Below are 18,256 nucleotides of genomic sequence, written 5' to 3'. Positions count from 1 at the left end.
TGTAACAGTCTTAACTATGTCAGGATTTCTCCCCACGTTATCTAATGTGGATAACCTGATTTACCAGAAAATCAGTGTTAAACAGAAGCATAGGGTATGGCATGCAAATCCCAACACTTTCCTGCTATTCCCAAAGACTCTGTGAGGGGTGCCACTGTATATTCCCCGGGAACCTGTGGAGACTGATACAAAGTGTATGTGGGCAAAAGAAATTCAGGATTTCTACACTGAAAAAAGGAAAGAATTAGACATCCCTCAGAGGGCAGTTACACTAATTTCTTTTTGTGACAAGGACAGCAATGAAGTAAGAGCATGAGCTGCATTTAAATGTTTTGTTGAGAAGCTGAGAAAGTAATGCTGTATACCTGAAAGTCAAATTTTATGACTGCTGACATTTTTCATATAAAGTAGCTTAAAACACAAGTACAAAGTAGTTTAATAAATAAATAAATAAATAAAATATATATAAATACACACATATATGTGTGGGTCAAAAAAACCCTAAAAACTCCCAGTGCTGGGGACCTGTGTTGCTCCCTCCTCAAGGAAAATAAATAAAAGCATTCTCCATACTTATTTTCACCAAAAAAGGTGACATTAGGACCAGAGTTCAGTAAATAAACACAACTTCGCTCAGAAACAACTTTTAAAGCAGATAGTGGTTTTTGTATTTGCACTTTTTCTAATGTTGAAGAGGTCCTATGACCCTCTAAGATCGTTGTGTCTTGTCAGGTGAATGCTGTTAACAAATTAAATGCCACTTTAGCCCAAACTTCTTGGAACTGATGGCTGAACCAGGTGCACTGTTAAACCAATTATACTGGCTCCAAAACGTTGGCACAGATGTTTCAGCTTACACTCGTTTAACCTGATGAAAGGACCCTCAGGTGAAAGCATATGCAGAAACAAGGTCTTAGAAGCTAAAACTCAACCTTGAAACAAAGATGGGAGGTTTGAGGAAACCCTCAGGAGGAGAACGGTGCTGTGCCAGCAGCACAATGGTGAGCCAATAAACAGGAGGAGGATGAAGGATGTTTATTTGGTGCATCAGAACACAAGTGAGTCTCATTCTTCATGCAAGCACTACCTGCTGCTGCTCTGTTAGGAGCCTTTTTATTAAGAATTGTTAAACATTGGAAGGACACAAATTACAGTGCCCAAATGTTAGGAAGTGCCATTTGTTCCTTGCAGCCTCCCCAGCTGCTGAAGAACCAGAAGCGGCTGGACACCTGCAGCCAGAGCATGTTAAAAAACACGTCTTCTTGCCAGGCCCCTGGAAAAGAACAGAATCACAGAATCCCTAGGGTTGGGATGTTCTAGTCAGGGTCACCCAGAGCAGGTGACACAGGAACATGGCCAGATGAGTCTGGAATGTCCCCAGAGAGGGAGACTCCATTGCCTCCCTGGGCAGCTGTTCCAGTGCTCTGCCACCCTCCATGGAAAAGAGGTCTTCCTCATGTTGAGATTAAACTTTTTGTGTTCCAGTTCATGGCCATTGCTTCTCATCCTGACACTGAGAAGAGTCAGGCACCATCCTTATGCCACCCCTTTAAAGATGTTCATATGGATTGTGAGATTCCCCTTTCAGTTTTCCGCAGCCAGTACAGGCCCGGCCCCTGAAGTCTCTTCTTGTAACATTCCAGACCCCTCATCATCTTTGTTTCCCTGCGCTGGATTCTTTCCAGTAGCTCCTCGTCCTTCTCGTACTGAGGAGCCCAGACAGCGGGGCTCCCCTCACCCAGGGGGGCGAGATTAGCACCACCAAGGTTCACTCGGTGGTATTTCCAGAGCCATCTCCTCACTGGGAGCATTCCCCCGCGGCTACAACACCTGCTCCCTCCGTGAGGGGAGCAGGGCCCGGCGCGGTTCCAGAGCTGTGTGGGGCTGGGGCGGCCTCCCCCCTCCGTGCCCAGGTGCCCTTGATGAGGCGGCCGGGCCGGGCAGGACGGGCGGAGCATTAACCGGGCCGGGCCGGGCCCGCCGCGGAGCCGGCATGGACGGGGCGGGCGAGGAGCAGCAGCCGCAGGAGCGGGCGGCCGGAGGGCTGGGAAGGGGCTGCGGTAAGGATATGGATGAGGGCAGGGGGATGAGCGGTGCCGGCTTGCCTTAATGGCTGGGGGAGGCACCCGGCAATGAGCCTAATGAGCAGCCCCGGGGGAGGATAATCGCTGCTCAGCGATGCTGTCTGGGCGCTCATTAGCTTCCCTCAGCCCCGCGGCTGGCAGCGATGCATTCCCCTGGATTGTAAAAGCATCTGAAAGGGCAGGGGCTCTTTCCTTTGTGCCACACCGAGGGGCTCCCGCTGCCTCGGGGTTTCCCATTTGTACCTTTCCCCGCTGTCCAGTTTCCCTCCTCGTGTGGAGGGACCTCTGAAGCCGTTCCTTTCCCCCTGCCCTGTGTGTCTGTGTGTTCAGGTGCCTTTGTAGCAAATGCCCCAAACAACCCTAAAAAGCTTGCAGGTCAAGTGGTTGGCTTGTTCCGAGGAATGTTTGAGGAGGTGGATGTGAAATGGAAAAGGGGGCTTGGCTTCCTGCAAGTGCACCAGATGTTCCAGACTACCTGTTCCTGATATTCCCATTGGGTTAAAATCTCTTCTGCTTAACGTTCTGTTGGTCTAAAAGCAGGATAAAGTGATGTCCAGTCTGGTCTCTGGATGATGGGAGAAAGGAGTGGTTTGTTACCAGAAAGGCTCATCTTTCTCTCCAAACTTGGTTTTCATTTCAGCTCTTTTCTTTGGAAGTACCAAACTGTTGAGAAGTCTTTGCTATCTGTCCTAGAAATAAAACATAGCAGTTTACATTCACTTGGAGGACTATTTCTGTAAAGAGTATTTAACTCCCACCTGTTCATTTCTGCTACAAGATACCCACATAAGACTTGGACATTAATTTTGTTATGTAAACATATACTGGAGTTTGCATAGAAACCCTGCTCAAATAATGTAAAAATGCTCTTTCCCCCCCCCCCCCCCCCCCCATAATGAGTGAGACAAGCTCAGATGCAACCAGGAGGATGGTGGGAAAAGACCAGAGACATCTTCTGTCTCATTCAGTTCTTGAGCCTCCCCATCAGGATATTTAATCTCATTTAACTGCAGTGGAAACTTGTTGCTGCTTAACAAGATCAAATTATTATAGCTCCATAATTTCCTGCTTCTGTTTCTTTCCCCTGCAACTAATTTGGTTCTCTTAATCCTGTAAAAAGCAAATTAGATGCTCTTGGAGCAGCCTACTGTCCCCTTATACTTCTATGAAGTTTCTCTCATCTGCTTGGAATTGTGGGGCTCCTCCTTGATTAACAGTTGTTTTAGAAAGAGACTTAAAGGCAGAAGCAAATCCTTTATTTTAGCATTGGACTAATATATATCAAAAACAGATAACAGTGAAATGGTTTTATATTTTTCCCCAAAAAATTCAATTACTAAGTTTCCCTGTTGTCACATGCTATTGGAACGCTGCCAGCAGTCTGCTCAAACTTTCTTCTCTCCAGAGAGAGGCAAATACATGGTTTTGGGTTTATTATTATACTTCCTATATTAGAAAACAATCACTTTTTAAAAAAATTCAAGTATCAGAAATTACACAGACTCACATTCTGAGACTTGGAAGGTTTTTTGAACTTTTTATTTGGAAATGTATGTGGCAGCTGGGAAAGTATAAGGCTTCTGTATTATTCTGATGCCTCTTTCAGTTATTTCTCTTGCTGTGTTCATTCTGACTTGTCTTCTACTATTGAATCTCTCTTATTATAAGGCAGTTTGTGGTTTTTGTTAAACTTAGTTAGACTTCTGTACCTAATTTTGTCCTTATCCCCGTATTTCATTCCTTATTTTGTAAGTCTGTTATTCAGAAGTGTGGCTGAAACTACAGAGACATTATTTAAGGCAGTTATTAGAAGTTTGTGCAATTAATGGGATTTTGGTTTTTTTTTTTTGCTTGGCCAGCTTTGGTATGATAGAACTCTATAAAAGCAAAAAAGTGATGTTCGTCAGGTAATCCCTACTGACACAGTAGACCAGAATTTTGCTTCTTTCTTTTGCTCATTTTAATAAGGTGACAGGATCTTGCTAGGCCATTGATTTTTGTTCTGTTGCTTGTTCCAGAGACCTGCATTATCCCTGGGGCTGTTTTCCCACTACTGTATTTGTAATATGCAAGTTTCCCTTTATTCTCTGTGTCTGGAATTACTCTCTTCTGTAATTTACAGTTTTAAAATGAGGCTTTTCTCATCAGACATTTGAATATTTCCATATTGACCATATCAGGTTCTCTGCTGTTGCTTTCCTGGCAGCACCTGTCTTTATTTTGAGCACTCTGGTTCTCGTCACTTTTGGATTTTGTTGTGTGGGCTTTTCCTTCCCCCATAACTGAGACTCCTGATCCAGGCACATCCAGCTTTGTTAATGGGCATGTGCTGTGGGGTTTGGGGTTTTTTTACCCCCCATTTTTGCCTTGTAGAATGCCAGGATGAGAAGGAGAACATGCTCCTGAATACAGAGCACTCTGTGGTGGATGCCGATGCTGTTGGTGGCCATGGTGCAGGGAGCAGTGTGCTACCTGCATTCCCCAGTGCAGCCAGACAAGAAGGAGTGGAGGATAACTTGGGAATAGAAGATAGCAACAGCTCTGTTAAGAAGGTGGGAGAAGATTTGGGATACAGCACCCTGCAGGCAGCTGGGTCGTCTTCCCAAGGCACCGTAGTCCTTGATGGCCAGCACGACTTTGCCTCGGCGTGTGGGCAGCCATTAAATTTCTGCAGTGACACAAGGGGTGGATTAGCACAGGAGCCCACAAGTCAGTCAGGGTCACAAGAGCACTCTAAGAGTTATTGCCCTGCTGGGACTGAAAAGGAGGCAAAGAAGGAACAAACCAAGAAAGCATCCAGTGGAGTGGCTGGAGCTCCCTGCAGGCAGGAGGAGATTGGCCCAGCCCTTCACCCATCTAGAGATGCTCCAGCCAGTGCTGCATCTCAGAATTCCTACAACGGCTCTTCAGTCCTGGAGTCCAGAGGCAGCTGTGATGTGGCCAAGACAAAAAAATGCTTACCTGTCAAGAAGAAGCCACGCACCTTCTACAGTGCAGGTAGATCCCAGGGCAGACCCTGGCACACAGTGACACTTGGTGCTCCCTTCCCTGTGCTGCTCTAACTGGTATTGCACTGCACTCCACACCATTAGATGTGTGAAGACTTCCACTAATAAAGGTTGCTGAGTATGTTTTGTTTGAAGCAATGCTCTTTCCTTTTAAAACAGCAAAAGAAGATTTTTGTTTATTTTTGTGGTTAATTTTTAAAAAATCCTTTCTATTACTCATTTCTAAGGACAGTAAAAATATTATTTTTTTCCTGTTTCCTTCTCTTATTAATTTTCTTTTCTTGTTTTCTTGTCACATGCTTCCCATCTCTCTCTCTTTGGACAATGCATCATTTCTAGAGCAGCTAGAAGAGCTGGAGAAGATGTTCCAGGAAGACCACTATCCTGACAATGAAAAGAGAAGGGAGATTGCAGCTGTGGTTGGTGTGACACCACAGCGTATCCTGGTAATGCTTGCTGGGTTCCATGCTGCCTGTGGGTTCTGTGCAGAAAAGGGACTGGGACACTGTCCCCATGTGTAGATGCTTTCTTCCCTGAATGCATTCCTTTCTTCCCCTTTTTCAGGTCTGGTTTCAGAATCGTAGGGCAAAGTGGCGGAAATTGCAGAAGTTGAGTACAAAAGGCAACAGAAAATACCCAGCATCAGCTCGGTCAGTCCCCATTGGAACAGAGGATTATGGGTGAGGAACTTACTCTGTTTTGTCATTTCTCCACAATTGATACCTAGAAATTAAATATTTTCTTTTGCCATTTCCCCTTTACATTTAAAGAGTGAAGAGCTGAGCATTGAGTTGAACCTAGGTAACCTGTCAGATTTCTGGGCAAATTGAGGTCGACCCTCTTAATTGTCCTTTTACTTAACCTGTAGCACAGATTAATCAAATAAATGATGAAATAAAACTATTGAAAATGCTCTGGCTGAAATCATGTAGAGTGTAAGGGATGAGATGGAAAAGTTTATGGAATCACCTCTTCATTTTTTAGTTTCTGTGAATGCATTGCCAGGTGCTTTGGGTGTGCTTGAGGATTCTTTTAGCCCAGTTCTCCCATCATGTCTTTCCATTTCCACGGATTTTCACTTGGTGATGGAAATGCTGCTTGCTTAGATCAATCTTAGAAAGTCATGGACTTCTTTGGAGAAATACAAGGTAGCACCTTTCATATGTGAGCAGAGGACATTAATAGCGGGAAAGGGAATATGTGAGAGGATAGATCATCTTTCAAGGGAGAGGAGAAATCCATCTCCATAGGGATGTATTTATGGCAATCTGGAGTGAGTGTCTCATGAACAAAACAATGAAAAGAGGAAAAATTAAAGTGAAAAATTGGAGAGCACCTTACTTCATTGTACTGTTCCTGCTGTCTGTCCTATACAAGTGACCTGGGGCTGCTTCCCCAAAGACTTCTGATACAGCATTCCTGGCACATGTAGTCAGCCAGTGCTTTCTCTTTGCACCTGCTGGTGATGTAGGATCTGCCCCTTGGCAGATAGAAGAGTGCATGATTGGTCATAATGCCTGCCTTGTCCTCTGTGTCTGCTGCAGGGCACCTCCTCTGCCCATGCCTCCATTGCCTGATGCTGCTGGAGACCAGCCTGCCATGTTGGGAGGAGACCCTGGAGCTGGAAACTCCTCCAGCCTGCTCAGCACACACCCTGCATCCCCCACCTCTGCCTCAGGTGAGACCCCAATTAGCACGAGTGTTTTGCACAGCTGCAGCATTACCTGGTGGAGCTGGGAGGTTCACAAATGCTTTAGGAAAAGCCATGTCAGAGCCTTATGCCATCAGTGCAAAAGGTGACACCAGGTCACTCCACAGGCTGAGAAGGTGGGGGCTGTTCTGCCTGAAGGAGAAAAGTTTTTGTGGACACCTCAGAGGAACCTTCTGCCATCTGAAGGGCCCTACAAGGAAGCTTCAGAGGGACTTTTCATCAGGAACTGTAATGTTGGAACAAGGGGGAATGCCTTCAAACTGAAAGAGGGGAAATTTAGGTTAGATATTAGAAATAAATTCTTTCCTGTAAGGGTGGTGAGGCATTGGCACAGAGAAACTGTGGCTGCCTCATCCCTGGCAATGTCCAAGGCCAGGCTGGATAGGGCTCTGAGCAGCCTGGGATAGTGGAAGGGGTCCCTGCCCATGGCAGGGAATGAGATGGTCCTTCAGGTCTTTCCCAATGATTCTGTGATTCTAGGTATAGCAGCTCACTGCTGACTGAGTCTCCACCAGTTCTGGACCAGCACCGTGGTGCCTCTGTGCTAATTCTGGAGACAGATTTGCAGCCCTTGTTTCTGTCTTAGCACAAGCCAGCAAGGAATTCTTGATTCTGATATTCTCCATGGCGCATACACACTCCTCATATTCTGGTTTATCTGGAAACATTCTGGCTACAGCCTGAGCCAAGTAGCTGTGTAAGGAAGGTGCACTCTTGTGAAATGCTGCTGTTGTAGAGGCTCCATTAGGTACTCCACACCTTAAAACATCCAAAGGGGCTTCCTTGGCTTTTCCAGGCAGGGCAGGTTTCCATTTTGTGCAAGACTTTGAGGGAGTGAGAGTAGCTGAGTTCCAAAGCTGAGGGCTGGATTTAATCACTGTTGCAGTGGAGTTTTTAGTCAGTGGGGTGTGCTGTTCAACCAGTTTTCTACCTGAACTGTATTGAAAGATTGATGGCACTGAAAGAGAGAGGGTTTGTCTAATTGTTGATTGATGTGTACAGTCCAAGAGCATTCCCTAGAGTCAGGAGTGCTCCCTAAAGCATTTCCTAGATACCTTTGTGTTTCCAAGTTGGCACAATATGAAGATTTCCAAAGTGATGAGGACTCCACCACTTCCTTAGGGAAGGATATCCCAAGCAGTAGATGTGCTGATATATGGTACTGCTGTGTGTGCTTTTTCTGTTTCCCAGTGTAATTAATTCTTCATAATTTCATGCTATTATGTTTTTCCCCTTGTTGTATTCTAAATATAACAGTAATTAGTTATCAGTATTAAGGCCAGTTCCTGCAACTCATTTTCTAAGAATCACTCTAGTTTTTTAGTAGTGTTTTTATCTTAAAGGTATTTTGGTATGATGTAAGATTGCATCAATAAGCTTAGAATGCTTCATGTGTTGCTAAAAGTATGTAATTGAGATACTTTCTTTGTAACCTAATCTAATACTTCTGTCATTTAAATTTCCTTGTCATCCTCTTAAGGCAAGGGCTCTTCTAGTCAATCCAATGACCTTTTTAACCAATATGACTGTAATTCAGTTAGTTCAAGTTTTTATACTTCTTGCAACAGAGTAAGTGTGGTCAAAGTGTTTGAGTAATTCACTGCTTTCAGAGTGATTAAGTGGTGTAGTCTGTCGAGTCCTTTATTGAATAGAAACCAAGATTTTGCAAAAGAATTTGTTTAATAAATATCTCTGATTTCTATGCTTTAGGAACCTCTCCTGATTCCTAAGGTACCTCTGCAGACACACTCTTTAGTCAGGAGAGAATATCAGGGAATCACAGAATGTTTTGGATTGGAAGGGACCTTAAAGATCTTCTCATTTCATCTCCTCTGCCATGGGCAGGGTCACCTTCCACTATCCCAGGTTTCTCAGAGCCCCATCCAGCCTGGTCTGGAATACTTGCAATGATGAGGCAGCCACTGCTCTGGCAACCTGTGCCAGGGCCTCACAGGGAAGAACTCCCTTCTAATATCAAATCTAAACCTGCTTTCTGTCAGCATAAAGCCATTTGCCCTGTTAGATAATGTCTGTCAGAGAAATAAAGTTTCGATTAGGGACATGATCTTGTCCTCTACTTACATTGAGACATTTCTTTCTGGAGTATCTGCACACTGGGATGCAGCTCTCCACATGGAAAACATAAGCAATTCTTTTTGACAGCAAATAAAGGTCCCATCTGAATTCTTGGTGCAATGTGTAAGGAAGAAAAAGGGCAAGTGTCCTCTCTGAGGGAAAAGATTGGTACTACATGTAGAGAGGTCCTTGTAGAAGAGAAATCTGTATGGTACAATCACCTGGAAAGCTCCAGTTGAAGTTTTGCCTTACTAGGTGCAGGATAACAGAGCTATGGGGAATGAAACTCACTTTTTTGTTGCTGTTGTTGTTCACCATTGCAAAGTCAGACTTTTCTTTAAGAATGAAAGCAAAAAATGAAACAGAAAATAAAAGCAAACGTGACTTGAATCTGTTCAGCTTCCTTGTTCAGAAAAAAAAGCTTTCCTAGTAATAGAGTTATCCATGGACCACCTGTTTTATTTATTAGGGTACTTCAGAAAATGAAGGAAACAAAACCTGGATAGGATAGAATCTACATTAACAGGAGCAAAAGATGAATAGAAAAAGTTATCAATTCACAAAGCAAAACCAATTGCTTAGTAGTGTCCCTTGTGGAAACAGCTCATGGATGGTTTCAGCAAAAGCCTCTGTGATCTGTGCATGGTGCATTTGGGCCCACAGAGTGTGACCTGCTGGAGTGGCTATTCAGGTGCCTTCCTTTTTAACCACTTTCAGCAGGACAAGAAAATTATTTAAGTGCATGAGGCCTTTACAGAGTGTTCAGTGCTGCAATTTCCATTGTTTTTCCTTGCTCTACTCAGTAGTATCTGTTGATTTGTGGGTTTGTTGGTTTTTTTTATGTTTTCACCAGTTCTCCAAACAAGCTTATGAAAAATGTCAGTGTTTGAGATGTGTGTTACCTTGCTGGCAATTATGGCTTCTGATTTGGATATAGTAGCCACACTACTTGCCATAAGAGCCTTTTGTGCCTTAAAACTTCCAACTTGAGTTTGCTTTGATCTTAGAAATGTTTTGTTGTTGTTTTTGTTTTTACTTTTGCTAGACAGCATGATTGAAATGTGGGAGGAGATTTTTCTGCCCCACTGGTGCTTTTGCAGGAAATCCTTGTTTCATGTGTCTCCCTTGCTGAGGACACCTGTCAGGAGCCCACCCTGGTAACTCTTAAGCAAATAGCAAGGTGATTAAATTCACTGGCAAAGATGGGATTGTAATGGGAATCTTGGGAGCAAGTGGATGAAGTTAGATATGGTCTGTCAAAGAACATTAAATAAATTACAAGCTCCAATGACTTCACTTATAGGACTCTGGCTTTAAAACAAATTTTGAACAAATTCATTTTCTCATAATTTCAAGATGAGGACAAATCTGTCAAAAGCTTTGTGAGGGCCCTTGATGTTCCAGTAAAGACTGGAAACAGAATAACCTTTCTAGAGTTAAGTCAAGTGTAGTGTCAGGACTGGTTCAGAGATCTGAAGCTGTAAATTATTAAATTGCTCTCAAAAAATTCCTAAGATTGTCTCATGGACTGAGAACCCAGAAGTAATGGAAACAAGAAATAAAAATCCTACTGTTACATTCCCATGTTCACTGGAAAGCCTTCTGAAGTTTGCTCTCTCTCTACATCAGTGTCAGGAAGAGCCACAGAACTGTACAATGGAAGTATTATCTCAAGTCAGGGGTTGTAATTCTTCATGGAACAACTCTGGAATCTTTTGTAGATATGTCAGATTCAGCAGATATGACTTCTCTGAGAATTGCTTCTTCTTACTGCACTTGTGACTTTATTAGAGGACACAATTTCAGTGTCTTTTTGAAAGGACAGAAAAGCAGAACTGACTTTAGGAAAGGCTGAACAAGCTCTTGGGAGATTGAGGGTGCTGTTTCACACTCTCATTGCCTGGGAGTCCTATTGCCACAATCCACAAATATCATCTGCACTAAGCATTGCAAATATATAAAAAAAAAAATCTTAGTAGGTATGAAAGTGGGTTTAGATTTGCTGGGCTGCTTGTGTTCATCCTGAGGAAGAGCAGGGCCATCTGCAGAACAGCTCTCCTTACTGAGCTGGAGCTTTACTTGGATATAGATTGCTTTTCCTGTGCCCCCCATGGCTGCTGTTCCATAATGTTTGTGTGAACATTCTGGGGCACAGTGGTCAGGAGAACCACTGCTAAAGAAGGGTTTAAAAAAAATCAGAAGAGATCTTCAGTTTCATTTCTGGCTAAGCCAAAACCCAGGAATGTGACAGGTACATCTGAGGTGCTGCCTGGATGGATAGTGTGTTCAAACAGAAAACATAAACCACTGGGAACTGCCTGGGCATGTGAATTGCTTTAGAGATGCCATCCTAGATCTTGCTTCAGTTTTCTGACAGAGCCCAAAATCAGGGCTATTAAAAAACTTGAAGTTTTCATTTAAACATTGTGATTCCTTCTCTCTATGGCTGAAAGAGTTGAAAAAGCAGAATGCAGGAAGATGCAGTAAGAGGCACAAAACTGCCCAGCACACTGGGGAATCTGAGAAACAGTGCTGCAAGATGTTGAAGTGGAAACTCCTCACTTCTCAGGACATGCATTCCAAAATTCTCTAAAGGCTGCTAATACTTGTTGTGGCATCTTTATGTTTAGGTTTGTGTTTAGGGCCTTTGAGTCACACCTGGTGGAGTGCATTTGATGTTACTCCCTACACCTGCAAGGGTGAAGTGCAGCTGCAGACTTTACCTGAAAGCTCTGCCATGTGTGGGAGAGCTTCACCTGAGCAGCTGGTGATGTTTTCTTTTATCTTCCTCATCTTTGTGCTGGTTCAGCCTAGCTAGACTGGAGAAATCATTATGTAGCTTCCTGCACATGTGATGGCTACATTTGTGAAGAGAGAAACCATTTGGTAATTGCCACAATCAGAGAGAAACTCATTTTCTTGCATCATGCCCAAGCTTCTTGAGCTTCATGTATAGTTGTTACCCTGGATCACCAGCATACCTGATTCTGACCTTTAATTTCCTCTATTGTCCTCTTTCTACAGAGGCTGTTCTGTAGGAAACTGTTCCTCTCTCCTTTTCCAGCAATGACTGAGAAGACAGGTGACCAAACAAGATTCTAGCAACCAAAAGGTGTTGGTTTCATTTTCCATCACCCATCTTCTTTTTCCCAAGGACCTTCCACTGCCATCTCTATTTTTTAAATTTTTGTTTTTGCCATGACTCATCAGAGGCCAAACCAGGAGTGAAAATGTGTTTCAAAACAGCCAAGACTGTAAATATGTAAAGGCACAGCTTTGTTTCTTTCAAAGCACATAATTTTTTTCAAAAGGGTGATCTGTGCAGCACACTCCTCCCAGAGGACAGTAGAAATGGAAGATGACTGGGGGATTGTTCCTGACTCTTTTCCAAGAAGTACTTTACTTCATTTGACTGCCTTCTTGAGAGCTGGATAAAGATAGTATGCAGAGACTAAAATCACAAAGGTAATTTTATTTAACCAATAAACATCATCCTGTGCTCCAGAGAGCTTGCTACTACTCCCTTTTGCTTCTCAACAGCAGTGCTGGTACTCATTTACTTTTATTCCCATCAATTAACCTCCACTCTTACACTGACATCTTGCTTTTCTTTCCTGCTCCTCTTGTCATTCCCTCTGCTTGCTCCTGCAGATTCCCAGTGTGAAAGCACAGTGTGACAGTCTCTGTTTTATTCGCAGCCCCCTCGGTGGCAGGAATGGTGGCACCGTGTGAAGCACAACCTCAGAACAAGGTGCTGCCGCTGCTGCACTTCAGTTCCAGCGGCGTGGAGAGCTTCCCTAACTTTCCCAGCCCTCCGCCCATCCGCAGGGCCAGCCTGCCGCTCAGCATGGCCTTCGACCCGTGCAGCCACATTGTTCCCCTGATGGTGGACACGCCCAGCAGCCAGTGCAGTTTGGCCAGTCAGGAAAATGGCTCCAGGGAAGCCTTCTCTTACGGCGTCCAGAATCAAGGGTAGGAGCAGATGAGTGTGTCTTTGAGGGAGATGAAAAAAGGAAGGAAGCTCTGGGAGGGTCAGTGTGGGACAGGGGATGAGGAATTAGGTGGTAATAATATCCTTTAAAGGGAGTGTGAAAAGCTGTATAATGTGTGCAATAGGACAGGGTGCCTGCTGTGAAACAGGTGCTGCCTGTACTCAGGGTGCTCTCAGGATTGTATTCCTGTTGAGTGAAAGTGAGGCTGTCCCAAGCTTAGGGGTGTGCTTTGGAGACTGGAAAGATAATCCCACTAATACAAATTGTTTAAGAATCCTGCTGTGGAGTTGCTCTGGCTTTTGTTGCCCCTGTCCTGTGCCTGGCATTTGGGAGGAAGGCTTGGCAATAAAACAGTTGTTAATTGGACAGGTTGGTGTAGCTGTTGAACCTACTTTAATCTCTGGATTGCCTCTCTCCTTGCTCTCTGCAGCTTCAGTTCACCAGTTTCCTGCCCTTACCCCGAGCAGCTGGAGCCTGCAGACAACCTGGAGGCCACCTACTGTCAGTACAGCAGCCAGGGGGGAGTCTGTCAGCTCTCCCAGTTCTGTCACCAAGGACACCTGGCCAGCAATATGTTCTCCAGTCACCACCTTCCTCCTCCAACACCCCTGGAGTCCCATCCAGCTTTCCCTGACTTACCTGGCAACAGTGGAGCCATAAGCTATGGAGCCACACAAGACTATGTACAAAACCACACCGAGGGACCACTCATGCCACAGCAGCCAAATGGTAATTCAGGTAAATTTCTGAAATATTTTGGCATCCTGCTCCTCTGGATAAATAACACCCTGAAACATTTGGCATGATCAGTGGGTTCACTGATGACTGTGACAGAAATAAGGAAATGTGCCCATCTTTTTTCACCTATTTTGGTTGTATGCTTGGTTTTTTAAAAGTGCTGAGTGACCCATTCATTTAAATCAAAAGTTACTACCCAAACTGCACATGTCAGGAAGAGCATTAAATGTGAATGTGTCAGTGCAGAGGTTTTGACTGGACTGGAGAAGTAACTTTCCTTTTCCAGGAGTGTCCGGTTGTGTACACAAACATCCCTTTGTTGCATGTGGTGGGAGTCAAGGTGCAAAGTGGAAAATGTGCCACAGCAAATAGTTTGGTTGGAGATGGTGGAAAAACAGCCTCCTCACTGTTTGGCTTCTGCAGAAACCAGTTTGAAATCATGTTATGTATCTTAGGGTAGTGCAAAAGAAGAGAGACGGAAGCCAGCAAAGTATGGACATAGATTCTTCCTCTGACTTGAATTTTCAGCAGCACTGAGATGAATACACACCAGCATAATTTTCTGGTGAAAAAAAAAAAAAAGAAAAGAAAAAAAAACCCTTAGGTAAAAATGCCATTGCTGATCTCCTTGTTTTGGTTCTGGGCTTTGTATTTTGAAGTTATTCAAGTCCAAGTATAATCAAATTAGAAACTGTTGTAGTTAATTCATTTGGACTGACAGGTTTGTTAAATTAAGGTCACGCTCTGAAAGCTCCATCTCTTGTCTTATGACATGAGAGAACAAAGAGGTTTTGCCCACAGATGCTGCTGCTGTTTTTGTACTAGGTTTGTGGACCTTGTCAGGAAGGGAAGTCGGACTCAGTCTGACTCACATCAGGCTGCAAGCTGGTTCCTGTCCCCACTCTTCCCAGCTGACATTGTACAGGACAGGTTGGCAGCACCCATGCTATCTAACACACTTGGCCCTGCTCCCTGCTCTAGTTCCAAGGCACAATTATTATTTTCTGTGATTTTTCAGTCTGAAGTGCCAAAAATAATGAGAGGGATGTGCCCCAGACTGCATAAAATTAAATGTTTTTCTATCTTGATGCACAAGTGGTATGTTCCATTCCTTGGGACATGTTGTGTGAGCATCAAGGGGTGTGTAAAAGGTGCAAGCTGGTGAAGTTGGAAGGTTGTTGAAGGAGCAGAGGCAGAGTTGATATTCTCTTACTCCATACTTCTGTCCAGAGCACAATCAGCAGTGATAGCTTTTCTGTTATGCAGTGGGGATGACCAAGTTCACAGAATCATAGAATCCTGGAATGGCTTAAAGCTCATCCAGTTCCAACCCTCTGCTATGGACAGAGACAATCTTTGATTAGACCAGGTTCCTCAGAGCCCTATTCAACCTGGCCTTGAACACTTCCAGGGATGGGGCAGCCACAACTCCTCTGAATTCCAGTGCTTTACCACCCTCACAAGGGAGGAATTTCTTTCTGAAAAGGTTCCAGAAATCCTAAAGTGCAGGGCTGGAAACCACTCTATCAGTGCAGACACACCTGTGAGTCTTACATCAGCAAGTGAGCAGCCTAGCTGAATTATGAATATTAATTAACAAAATATTCCTGGTTTACAGCTTTTATAAATGAAAGTGAAAATCAAGCATCCATCTTACACCTGGCAGAGCTAACTTGGGAAATGGGAATAGAAAAAAAAAACATCTGTGGGGTATCTCTACTATCATTACATACACTCAGGATCAGTGCTGAGTGGCATGGATTTTTTTTTTTTTTAATTATAACAATGCTATGAACTTCCTAAGCTTTTTTTCCTAAGAACCATGTTTTGGTTAAATACACTGCAGTGTAAAGAGCTAAATGATCCTTGATGTGTATGTGGTGTCTGCTGCACTGCAGCAAAGCAAAACACACACATGTTGTATGTAGACATGCTTTCCTTATTTTAATTCTTCTTTTTTTGGTGGCTTTTCCCTCAGCAGACATCCCTGCCTATCCAGCTGTGCCCTGGAGTGATTTCTACATGCAGGGAGCTCCTTTCTCCTATCAATTCCATTCCCAGATGCCTTTTTCTAGTGTGGCTGGAGGACAGTACTTCACAGAGCCATATCTCCTTCCAGTGCCCAATGGAACAGTACAGGAACCCATGCCACAGACTGGAAAACAAAAGGAAGTGACACCACCAGAGCAAAATTCCTACCAGAGCTACCAAACAGAACCAGAGTTGGCAGTACCCACTGAAAAAGAGGATGTAGAGAGTGGTAGCAAGGAAGGAAAGACTGTTGTTGGTAACCAGTTGATTGTTTTCTTGGAGAAGAAGGGGGGGAGGGAGAGAGTTCTGAGACAGCAGTAGCTGCCCTGAATGCAGGATGAAAACATGATTTCTTTTGTGAGCTGCTGCCCAAGACAGGTCCCATGATCCTATACCTAGATTTTAGATCCATCTGTTTTTGGAAATGGGAACAGAAAAGTCAATAGAATAGATGGCAAAGTTCTGTGTTTCCTCTGACATCATCTGTTGTGTGCTGTATGGCTACACAGAAGTGATTATTTCTAAGACCTCCAGAGGCATAAACATTTCTTCAAGGCAGAACTTCACCAGGAAGGGAGAGGGGGAAGGGAGGGGTTTCTGTTTGGATTCTCAGGTTTTTATCTTGGAAATAGAATTACCTTACTCTAGAATTGTTGAAAGGTGTCATATGCCATAAATATTCATTGGAAGGGTGTCTGTATGGGGGGTGTGTATCTAATTCTGGGATATAAAATATTTGTATAATTCAAGGTATTTTGTGTCACATTTTCATATGAATCTGTTTGGTTTTTTTGCAGAAACTAAAGAAGACACCAATGACTGATTCTGCAGTCTGAGGAAAAAAAAGGAAGAGGAAATATTGTTGTTTTAAACTCTGCAAAATAAGAAGAGTCAAAAAGAGATAAGAATAACATTATTTGCAAGAGATGCACTTTTTTATTTCTTTTTTTGTTATATGTTTTTTCTTGTTGCCATGATAATTTTCTTGCTGAGGAAAGAAGCAGGGATATTTCACTCAATAAAAGTTCCTGCTCTGTCTTTTTTTTTTTTTTTTTTTTTTTTTTTTTTTTTTTTTTTTTTTTTTCTTAACTAATTCTAACATTGATCAGCCCTCAGGCAGGAAAGAGCTGATAGAGGAACCAGAATCCCATGGGTGTGAAAGTTCCAGATCATGCAAGTGCCAGAAGGTCCAGCTGCTGTCCTGGAATGCATGGGAAGAGAAGCCAGGAGGAGTAAGATATATGCAAAGGAGGAGGAGAAACTCCAGCAGCTACACCTGATTTCAGGGACTCCAGACAGCAAAAGAAGTGTCACTGGAAGTCCACCAGTGATTTGGTGTTTGCTAGCCTTGAATTACTTCTGGAAAAATTATTTTCATTGTAATACTATAATAATAAACAGCAGCAAGACTATAGCTATAAATGCTGGCAGTGTAGCCAGATCCCTGTCTATTATTAATTGCTTTAGCATCCCATTTGATTTATCTCTTTGAACTTGGCTTGATCATCTCAGCTCCTGCTTTGCTTGGGAAACAGATGAAATGTGTCTCTAAAATCAGTGGTCAGCAGCAGGAGCAGAGGATTCCAGTGAAGAGACTGTTCACTCTAAGAGCTGCAGTTCCCAGGAGCTGTGCTCCCCAGAGGAGTTGCAACTATCTGGATGTGTAGGATGTATACTACAAGTGGCTGAAATGGATGTCAGGCTGTGTTCTTGGGAGGAAGAACCATTGTGCTGTAGGAAGAGGGACATGCATTTCCTTTGTTACTTCCTGTGTTTAATACTGAGGCTTTTAGACACAGTGCCCAAATCATTCTTACATTTACTGTGATGTGGCTGCCCCTCTTGTACCTTGTGCAGTTAGGCATCACCTAACCAGAGTTAGATCTTCTGTTACAGTTCTGTGCACTGGCCATGCAGTTTCTGGCAGGAGCTGGACACTGCAGCTCCTCTCCTTTTTCTTCCTCCTATAAAATGCTGGTTTATGTCTGGCAGTAGCTGAACACTGCTGAAGATCTAAGTGGTATAGACAGGGACAGATTTGGAGACTACAGTTTTGTGTGGCTGTTCCAGAATTTCCTTTTCCTACAGCTGAAGTTAATTCTTGCCTGTAATGAGAATGGTTGGGAATGTGCATTAGTTCACACTTGTTTCACTCATCCTCAGCTGAACAGCCTAAACCAATATTTCCAAGAGGTGTGAATAGGAGTTTTCATTGCAATTACAAGTCACTCTGAAAGCTGTTCATAGTGATGACTGTGAAATTCATCATAGTGAGAGCTGGCTGGGAATCTTGCTTGGATCCCAAACCAGCCCCTCCAGGTTTGGAAGATGACAAAACCAGCAGAATGGCAGCTTGTTCCTTCTCATGGAATGAAGAAGAAAATAATTTAGTGTACTTTTTGAAAAATGCAGATTTTCAGGCTTTTGGGATGTGGTCTGATGGCAGAGTCCCCACCCCAGCTCTCATCATCTGCCTACAGCATTCCCAATTCAAATATGACACTGGGCACTGAGTTTTATGTGCTACAGTCTCAAAAGGTTTAGGGAATGGGCACAGTGAAATTTTTGAAATGGCCAATCCTTTGTGTTTAAGCTTTTGGGTAAAACATAAACTTA

At 43.5% G+C, this 18,256-nt stretch overlaps 1 protein-coding gene across 2 annotated transcripts; it reads left to right on the top strand.

Moving 5' to 3' along the window:
- Positions 1-497: 497 nt before the first annotated feature.
- NOBOX (NOBOX oogenesis homeobox) lies at positions 498-16,677 on the top strand. Of its 2 annotated transcripts, XM_079303784.1 has the most exons (9): positions 498-2,060; positions 4,458-5,081; positions 5,432-5,538; positions 5,657-5,772; positions 6,637-6,770; positions 12,578-12,851; positions 13,302-13,609; positions 15,588-15,896; positions 16,438-16,677. In XM_079303784.1, exons 1-9 carry the CDS (start codon positions 1,994-1,996, stop codon positions 16,461-16,463), a joined length of 1,965 nt encoding a protein of 654 aa, XP_079159910.1. In that variant the 5' UTR covers positions 498-1,993; the 3' UTR covers positions 16,464-16,677. The 2 variants fall into 2 exon arrangements, with proteins under 2 accessions (XP_079159910.1, XP_079159909.1); XM_079303783.1 differs by lacking the exon at positions 16,438-16,677 and having other exon boundaries at positions 15,588-16,405.
- The last annotated feature ends 1,579 nt before the right edge of the window (positions 16,678-18,256 follow it).

This window comes from Erithacus rubecula, assembly GCF_903797595.1.
Source record: "Erithacus rubecula genome assembly, chromosome: 4".
Classification (NCBI taxonomy): domain Eukaryota; kingdom Metazoa; phylum Chordata; class Aves; order Passeriformes; family Muscicapidae; genus Erithacus; species Erithacus rubecula.
This window is presented reverse-complemented; position numbering and strand designations above follow the sequence as displayed.